This window comes from Procambarus clarkii, chromosome 10, assembly GCF_040958095.1.
Source record: "Procambarus clarkii isolate CNS0578487 chromosome 10, FALCON_Pclarkii_2.0, whole genome shotgun sequence".
NCBI lineage: Eukaryota > Metazoa > Arthropoda > Malacostraca > Decapoda > Cambaridae > Procambarus > Procambarus clarkii.
In genome coordinates, this window is record NC_091159.1 from 39,807,049 (window position 1) to 39,817,048 (window position 10,000).

General features: G+C 42.9%; 1 protein-coding gene across 1 annotated transcript in view; it reads left to right on the forward strand.

Moving 5' to 3' along the window:
- Window positions 1-2,358: 2,358 nt before the first annotated feature.
- LOC138363056 (3-hydroxyisobutyrate dehydrogenase, mitochondrial-like) overlaps window positions 2,359-10,000 on the forward strand; it is a 20,817-nt gene continuing 13,175 nt past the window's right edge. The window contains exons 1-3 of the mRNA XM_069321902.1: window positions 2,359-2,557; window positions 6,718-6,839; window positions 9,499-9,709. Coding sequence (XP_069178003.1) covers window positions 2,418-2,557; window positions 6,718-6,839; window positions 9,499-9,709 — 473 coding nt within the window. The 5' untranslated portion in view covers window positions 2,359-2,417. The remainder of the gene's footprint in view (window positions 2,558-6,717; window positions 6,840-9,498; window positions 9,710-10,000) is intronic.

The window sequence follows — 10,000 nt, forward strand, 5'->3', positions numbered from 1 at the left end:
AGGTGGGTTTCCTGCCTGTTTCCAGTCCCAAAACAGGACTGTGCAGATCTGAGGTTTATTCTGGACTTGTCCCACCTGAACCCCATGGCTTTCTTGCCCCTTTTTTCGGAAGACCACTCTGTCCCAGGTCCGGCTTCTCTTGGAGCGGGATGCTTGGATGGTGTCTGGACCTCTGGGATGCATATTGGCACGTCCCAAATCATCTGAGGTTCAGAGACTGGTTAGGTTTTTTGGTGGGCTGGCAGCCTTTCTGCTTTTATTACCTTCCATTTGCCCTGAATCTGGCACCTCGTGTATTCACGCGTCTCACCCAGATCGTGGGGGCTCGTCTGCGTCTGCTAGGGGTTCGGGTTCTCGCCTACCTCAATAACTGGCTGGTGTGGGCTCCCAGCCGGTCCACGTGTCTGCTCACCAGGGGTGTGGTTCTTTCCCAGCTCGCCGGGTTCAGGTTCATGATGGATTGGAGGAAGTCACATCTGGTTCTGTCCCGTGTTTGGACTTGGCTGGGTTTTATGTGGGACTCTCGGACCGCTTCCTAGTCTCTCCCTCTAAAGTCGTTGCTGCGTCTGCAGTCCCAACTTCGTCTGTTTCTGGAGGGCTCCCGGGTCACTCGGCAGTTGCTCTAGCAGCTGTACGGGAGTCTGAACTTTACCGTGCTTGTTTACCCACCGGGTCGGGTGTGGCTTTGGCAGCTGTTCTGGTTCCTTCGGGGATCTCCCTTCTGCCACTCTAGCGATCGTTGGCTTCAGTCACCCTGGGGTTTTGCGTCAGTTGCTGTGTCGCAGGCTTCGGGGTTTAGTTTCTTGGCACCTACCTGAGCCCTCGCTCGATGTGTTCACGGATGCCTCGTCTCTCAGCTGGGACATTGGTGACCAGTGCTCACCAGGTTGGCCACTGGGCAGTGGGCTCAGTCCTTCCATCGGGCTCACAGCACTGTGCGGGAGTTCGCAGCAATTTGGCTGGCACTTTAGAGGGTTTGGGTTGCTCGGGGTTCGATGATCAAGCTCCATTTGGATTGTTCTCTGGTGGTTCATTGCCTGAACCAAGGGATTCTCTTCAGTCCTTGGCTCTTTGGGGCTGGTCTCTTTGAGTGACTGGTTTGCTGGATTCTTGGGTTTGGCTCTCCGTGCAGTTCATATCCGGGCAATTTCCAACATCCTGGTGGCCGGCCTGTCTTGGTTCATTCCTCTGTCTATGGAATGGACGGTTGATGCCGACTCCTTCAATTGGCTCCACCGGATGTATGGACTCTCGGATGTGGACTTCTTTGGCAGCCAGTGAGTGAGGCAGGCAGGCAGTGAGGGAGGCAAGCAGGCAGTGAGGGAGGGAGGCAGGCTGGTAGGCAAGCAGGCAGTGAGGGAGGCAGGTAGGCAAGCAAGCAAGCAGTGAGGGAGGCAAGCAAGCAGGCAGTGAGGGAGGGAGGCAGGCTGGTAGGCAAGCAGGCAGTAAGGGAGGCAGGTAGGCAAGCAAGCAGGCAGTGAGAGAGGCAGGTAGGCAAGCAGGCAGTGAGGGAGGCAGGTAAGCAAGCAGGCAGTGAGGGAGGTAGGCAAGCAGACAGTGAGGGAGACAGGCAGGCAGTGAGGGAGGCAGGTAGGCAAGCAGGCAGTGAGGGAGGCAGGTGGGCAAGCAGGCAGTGAGGGAGGCAGGTAAGCAAGCAGGCAGTGAGGGAGGCAGGCAAGTAGGCAGTGAGGGAGGCAAGTAGGCAGTGAGGGAGGCAGGTAGGCAAGCAGGCAGTGAGGGAGGCAGGTAGGCAAGCAGGCAGTGAGGGAGGCAGGTAAGCAAGCAGGCAGTGAGGGAGGCAGGTAAGCAAGCAGGCAGTGAGGGAGGCAGGTAAGCAAGCAGGCAGTGAGGGAGGCAGGTAAGCAAGCAGGCAGTGAGGGAGGCAGGTAAGCAAGCAGGCAGTGAGAGGCAGGTAAGCAAGCAGGCAGTGAGGGAGGCAGGTAAGCAAGCAGGCAGTGAGGGAGGCAGGTAGCAAGCAGGCAGTGAGGGAGGCAGGTAGCAAGCAGGCAGTGAGGGAGGCAGGTAAGCAAGCAGGCAGTGAGGGAGGTAGGCAAGCAGACAGTGAGGGAGGCAGGTAGGCAAGCAGGAGCAGGCAGTGAGGGAGGCAGGTGGTGGCGTGATATGTAAATTTGTGTTACAGGTTCTGGTGTCCATATATTTAGTGTTGATCTAGAGGTATTGTTGCATGGTATTTTAAACATGTATGAAAATTCAGTGATTTCACCATTCTGCCATAATTGTTAAAGTTTGCAGAAAATTAAATAGTTTTCATCAATACAAATGCTCTTCTACTTTATGAATTGAAGTACTGTATCAAAATTATATAGATGTAATTATTACTCTGTAATCAGATTAACCTCAGTAAGTTTTATTTTCAGGGTCATAGTGTTGTGGCATATGATGTTAATCCTAAGGCTATGGAAAATATTGAGGATGCAGGTGCAAGGATTGCTGCTACTCCAGCTGAGGTGGCCAGTAAAGTGGATAGTATCATCACCATGCTGCCTAATTCACAGCATGTAATATCATGCTATACTGGAGAAAAGGGAGTTTTTGAGTAAGTACATAGAGGATGGAGTTATTACTGTAGTAGTTATTTAATTCTGGGAGAACCCCTCGGTAGCTCGTCAAGCTGAGTACTCGCCCAATTGTGCTTATGGGGGTTGAGCTTTGGCTCTTTGGTCCCACTTCTCAACTATTAATCAACTGGTATGAGTGCTTGTTTAACCATGCTTTAGAGAGAAGCACTAGGCTTCTGAGACCCACCATTGCCTACCGGAAGGCAAAACCAAAATTTGGCTTGCTCTATAAGGTGAGGGGAGCTTGGTGATTGAAGATGTACCCAGAACTAAGAAAACAATTCAAAGCATAAACACAAGAAGAACACGAGCAACTGCTTGAAAGAAATTGGGTATCTAAAAGTAATGGACAATGATCATTACTGTGATGTAAACACATGAGCCATGTTGCACCTGATCTCCATCAGGTGGTAGACCATGTCATCTGGAATATGGTCAGCTGATGCCCTAAGCACAGCCCAATAACAGTGCCCCCCCCCCAGCCCTTCATTTGCTTAGCTGGCAAGACATTAACACTCATGAAGTGCTGATGGTGAAATAAACAATACAGTTTTCTTCAAGGCCAATCCTCACACCAGAACACCCAACTGTATTAAACTAGATGGGGTACAGTACTGCACTGTGCATGTGTGTGTCTTCCCCTATTCACCCCTCTGTGTAATGTCTTGGTTGCAACTCCCTTCTACCTGTAAAACTGGTCTTTGAGAGACAGACTGCATTTGGTGATAGAAATACCAAGACTATCTATATCTATGATAATTACTTTATGCTGCCACCACTCCATTATTTAAATATATATGGAAATGGAGAAACTTTGATCACAGACTCATGCACAGTAAGTCCTTGTGATAATTATTTGGGAACAGATAAGTGACACACTCTTAATAATTACTAAGAGGTGTTTTATCTTTACTTATTGATATGAACCAATTTGATAATCTCTCAATGGGTACTTGAAGGCCATTATTACATAATCACTCATAGCGACTAAAGCTTCACAAAGACATCAGACACGCTTGATCTATTTTAGTTTAGTGCTTCATGTCTGTACCTTTCTTGAATGTTGGAATGCTATTTGCCAGATCCTGGCCTCAAGCCGGGCTTGGGGAGTAAAAGAACTCCCAGAACCCTCTCCAGGTATGCTCCAGGTAGCTCTCCAGTTTCTATGTTCAATGTTGAACACTACAGTATAATTAATGGGTAACACTATCCCTACAGCTTCCTTCAGTAACCATAGTGATATCCGGTCTAGTCCTACTGCTTTTGCTATCCAGTTCCTCCAGGTATCTTTTTACCTCTTCTACATTAACTTAAATTCTGTCTAGTGTTGTTTCTGGTCATCTGTTGTCACCCCCTACTTGGACACTAATCAGGTTCTGGTTTGTGAACCTGTAACTCTTGTCGAGTTCTTCACATGCTTTTTTGTCACTCAAAAGTGTACCTCCCTGTCCCCACAGTTTAATCACATGGTCTTGTATTATTGTTTCTCCCAAATGTGGCTGTGCAACAACTTAGGTTGGCCCTTTGCTTTTGCTGCAGTGTCATTCTCAAAGTTCTGCTCTGCTGCTTTCCTGATTCTTGTATTCCTGGCCCTTTTTAGAGCATCTCAATTTGCCTCTGTACCCATGTCCCTACACTTTTTCACTTTTTCTATGCCTTTTTTTTCTGTTTGTTCTTACTGTTGAAACATGGGTTTGTTATTTTCCTTTTATCAATTTCTCTCCCGAGAGGTATGAACTGTTCCAGTGATTCTTTGCATTTGTGTTACAACTTCGATCACTCATTTGCTGTTTTTCTTTCCATTTCAGTCTCCGATTGTACCTCCTGCAGATAATAATCCTGCAGTCTCCTTTTCTGTATTTTCTCTTGCTCCTTGTCGTGTTTCCAACAGTTTCTAAAGTGTAATCAAACATAATAATACAGTGGTCACTGACTTCTAATGGTATCTCATATTTTAAGTTCTCTACATCATCTTCATTTTAGGTTAACACCAGGTCTAGGGAAGCTGGCAGATCATCACCTCTTTCTCTTGTTGGTTCCTTGATGTGCTGCCACAGGAAGTATTTGTTTGTAGTCTCCACAAATCTTACTCATCATATTTCAGGTATGATGAGTAACCTTTGCCCCTACTTGCAAAGGTAGGGGGTATGCTTTGAGGATCCTTTGTTGACCAGTCTGTTTCCCCGTGATTAAAATCCCAAGTATTAGGATCTTTGCTCTGGCTCTCCTTGCCACTGTGGCCACATTTTCTATTATATTCAGGCATGTTTCATTGTATTTATCCTATTCCTCCCTTGACCTTCATGCAATTAATGGAGAGTTGTAAATAACATCAACCACCATCTTCATAGTCCTCACTGTTATCATACCTAGTAGGAAGTCCTACTGTATGATTACTTCCAGACACTATCTCCTCAAAGCTCCAATGTTGTTGTATCAGAAGGGCTACTCCTCCTTTTCCCCCCTATTTATCCTTTCTTATTACCTGGTATAATCTTGTGAATATTGCACCCTTTAATGTGTTCATCAGTTTTGCCTCCATAACTGTGATGATTTGAGTTGCAGTACTGTCACCTGTTCTTGCAGCTGTACTCCTTTATTTGTAATGCCTTCTGCATTTGTGTACCAAATTTGTATACTAATTTCTACTGTACTATTTAATTTCCCCCTATGGAGGTTAGATTCTTCATTTGGGTTAGTCCCGTTCCGGAGGGTGGCATTTGTGAGTGTTAGCCTAGTCACACACTCTCATTTCCCTAGTTGTCATTTCCAGTTTTTTTTTAACTTTCTGCTACTTCTCTAATTGCCTCCTTTGCATTTTTACCCTCTGCTATTACCTTAACCTTTTCCTTAAGCTTGTTGACACTTGCTTCCCTGCCTTGGTTCTCGAATTTCAATTTATCTCCTACAGCCCTGATGTCTTTTATTAATTTGCTACTTGTACGTAATTCCTCTTTGTTTCCCTATGGTCATTACTAGTTTGTGTATCTTCTCTCTCCCTTAGTTTTTTATCTCCATCTTCATCCATCTTATCTCCACATCTCTCCTCCTCATCTCTTCATCTACCTTTGTCTCCACTACCTCTTTATTCCGTTTCAGCTCTTCTAATGTTGTCTTCATTTCCTCCATAGTGCCTTCAATTGCTTTTCTATCCACTCTCACCCTAATCTTGATTTTCATTGCAATGTCCCATGTTGCCTTGGTTACTTCCCCTCAGTCTTATTAGCTCTTTACATTTCACCCCTTTACTCCCCTTTACATAGGGGAGCCGGTCGGCCGAGCGGACAGCACGCTGGACTTGTGATCCTGTGGTCCTGGGTTCAATCCCAGGCGCCGGCAAGAAACATTGGGCAGAGTTTCTTTCACCCTATGCCCCTGTTACCTAGCAGTAAAATAGGTACCTGGGTGTTAGTCAGCTGTCACGGGCTGCTTCCTGGGGGTGGAGGCCTGGTCGAGGACCGGGCTGCGGGGACACTAAAGCCCCGAAATCATCTCAAGATAGCCTCAAGATAGCCACCCCCATCTTTAATCCCTATAAACTCCCCTTTACCCATATTATTTGATTTTTGTTTTGTCTTAGAAACTGTATGCCAGGTATTTTAAACTAACTTTGCAGTATGATACTAGACTATATCCCCATCCCCCAAGTCACTTATTGAAAACTGGTGCTTGTTTATTTACAGTGTTATGTAATTACCTAAGTGTAATTACTTAGTGTAGTTACAGGATGAGAGCTACGCTCGTTGTGTCCCATCTTCCCGACACTCCTTGTCATATAATGCTTTGAAATTACTGACGAAAATTACTGAAATTAATAAATAATAGTAATTACTACTGTATTACTAATTACTTTGAAATTAATGTATTGTGGGTTGGGTGCTGACTCTTCAGCTACGTTAATGTGACTCACCTTCTGCATAGTGTGGGTGATATAATGAATGAATGAGGGTTGTTTATAATTTTATAATGCCCATGACACTTCACTATATTGCTTCTCGTTTTTTTCTCCCGACTTGCTTCTTCATTCCCTTATGAAAGCAGGAAATGAAGTAATAGTAATGTTACACACTTTAGCTTGTGGATGTATATAATACAGTACATGTTTGCCATAAGTATTAATGTTTTTCAATACAAACAGAGCAGTGCAGCCTGGGACACTTATTTTGGACAGCAGCACCATTGATCCCAGTGTGTCTAAAGAGATGGCCAGCTTAGCTCTGAAGAAAGGTGCTGTTTTCATGGATTCCCCCGTGTCTGGAGGTTTGTAATCCTAGTCTTGTGATATGCAATGAACTCACTTTTCTTATTTTAATGCCATTATCAGAGATAAGATCTTTTTAGCAAGTGTTCTTGCTTAATAATTTTGAACATTTTTATGATGGACTTTATCTAATTTTTTTGAGGCTCTGTCATAATTGAGTATTCCCAGAAGGGATGCATTGTAGTTTTCAGTTGATCATTTATTCCAAATAGGTAATGTCTCTGAATTATCTGGAGACAACACTCAGCTCTGTTTGAACCTTTGAAGATATAAGTATGGAGGTGCAAGAAAGATCATTATTGTTAAAGGTCTAACAATATCATCATTGATGTGATATGCAGAAAGGGATGTGACCATTACATACAAAATACTGATTTGGAATAGACATGGTGCACAAGTATAGCCTCAAAATTAAGAGAAAACAGGACAAAGATTACAGTTAGAAACTGGAAAAAACTTCTTGAAGAAACACAAAAATAATCATACCTTGTATATATGGGTAGTCAACAAGTGCAATGTACTGAAGGAAGTCATGGAAGCCACCTTAACCCTTGCACTGTGCCAACCGTCATATAATTGAGTGTGCTGGTACTCCAGCTAACATTGTGATTGTTAGTACAGTGTATCATAAGATTCGAAACTCCCATTCATACAAGGGGGCGCACATTTGCTTCCTCGGGCCTCCAGTAACTATCCACCCATCTTGAAAAAACATCTTGTGCCTCACTTTCCTTCCATGGGCTTAGTAACATGGCCTAGGTTACTAAGGCCTACAAAACGTTGCTAAGGCCATGGCTTTATGAGCGTGTAGGGCAGCCATACTATGGCTGCCCTACACGTTCATGGCGTATATATATGCCATGCGAAGTTTAAGGGTTAACAATACCAAAAGAAAAATACTGTTTTTGGAACAATTTATTTTTGCCACACCATGGGAATATCATTTTAAAAGGTGCTCAGTGCAGGGGTTAATGCACAAATTTAAAAGCTAATAATACAAAGACCTGGAATGTCAAGAGTTTAAATATGAAATGCACAAAGTACAAAAAGGCTTGGAGATAGGTCATAAATAGTTACACAAATCCCGTGTGTTATTGTTTCGTAAGCACACCTGCCTAAGCCTGTTATAATTCCTGTAATTGTTAAATTCGTGTACTCATTATATTTGCTTTATTCATTGTATCAACTTGTCTTTATTAGTCATTACAGCACCCTGTAATAATAGCACCCCCATTAGTTATTACACCACTTTTCTAGTGCCTGCAGATTTAATGATATTTTTATCGGCTGTGTTAAAATGTATAACACATCTGTACATTAACCAGAGGTATTGTTTGTCAAAGAATTTATTCATATTTTTGTTTAGTGCTTCATTGAGTATATTTTTGCTGCTATCCTCACAAAACTGGGGAAATCACAGCAGAAAGCATGGGTACAACACACTAAGTGGCTGCTGGAAGGAAATTAGGCACCCCTAGGTAAATAAGGCAAATGATCATTCCCACTGTGATGTGCCTGACCACCACAAGATGGGCAGCCCAGGCCACCCGAGGATTAAGTCAATCTGCCCTTTCACTCTTCCACCTCATGGAGCCTGTCCAAAACCTGTACTCGCTGCTGGGCCTATCATCAGCTTGTCACTTTCAGCTATTATGTGTTGACCTTCCATGGAACGTTATGTTCTGCCAGAGGCTATTGGTTTATTTTGTTTATGCTTTGAAATGGCATTCATGGCACCTATATTGCCTGTGCCCTAGCATTTCCATTGTGCTCCTGATCATGGCCAGGAATCCTTTCCTAGCATCAACTTGTATTTCCCTATACACACACAGATACACTACTGAGGGGATTGTGGGCCCTCTTCTATGAGCTGACTTCTCGAGTTGCCCGTCTTTTGGTAGTGCATGAGATTTATTCTCTATCCAAGGCTTGTTCACAGAGAGGGTACAGTCTTCGCAACTCGATAATACAAAAAGTGTACTGGAATGTCATAATTTGACATAATTTGACAAAATAAGAGGGTTTGTGGAAAATATTGGTACATTTAACTCAATTTTGGCTACAGTGGTATTTTGCCAAATGTGTTAGTAAATGTTTTCTTTAGATGTAGTTTCCAGGAACTTGGAATCAAGAATCAGGATCTAACACCCAATGATCTTTATTCATGCTGAATACTGTACTTCAAAAAATAAAACAACATTAGAAGTCAATGCAGTATAAAGAACCTGTAGCCATCAAAAACTACATCACTGAATCAAGTTGGTAGCAATGATAAATTGCAAATTGATAAAACAAATTCTATACAGTATATCTCTGATGTTACAACTCCATCACATCCCTAACCTAGCCCCATCATCACTTCCACAGCTGTAACACTTGCCTATTCTCTCCTTTATAAGCACTTCCTGTGTGTATCTTGCATTTGATAAACCCCTTAAAGACAAAATTTTATTGGCAAATTTTATCTTATCTTAACTTTGTATTTATCTACATTTTTTTAACATATTGACTTTAACCTTTTGTATTTTAAGAAAAAAATGTTAGGTCTTTGAAAATCTTTACATGAACTGAGCTGAAGTGGATGCAAATGTTTTTCTGAAAAGTATTCAGAGTATTTACATTTTCTGTTTTATATTTAATTAATTTGACATTCTTTAGGTGTGAATGCTGCCAAGGCTGGAACTCTGACATTCATGGTTGGAGGAGATGAAAAGGAGTTTGAGGCAGCAAAAGGACTGCTGTCTGCCATGGGTCAAAATGTTGTTTATTGTGGTGGTGTTGGAAATGGACAAGCTGTCAAGATCTGTAATAACATGCTATTAGCCATCTCCATGATTGGCACTGCTGAAACCATGAACTTAGGGATGAGGTAATGTTCTTGCTAGAAGAGTATTTTAGTGTTAATGTAACTCTAATGTGTTATTAGACTATTGTGAAACATGTGCTTCATGTACAAATAGATGCAGATTTTTAAGCCAGTAAAGATTTTTACTTGCATGTAGTGTTATCTTTGTGCCAAAGTACAAAAACCTGCAAATGAAGCTAAACGGTGAAGAAAAAAGCTGCTGCATTTGATAGATGGCGTCTTATTCACCCATAGTACTAGGGATCAAACTAGATTTAATATTTATATTAAGTTTCTGAAATACAGTACAGTATC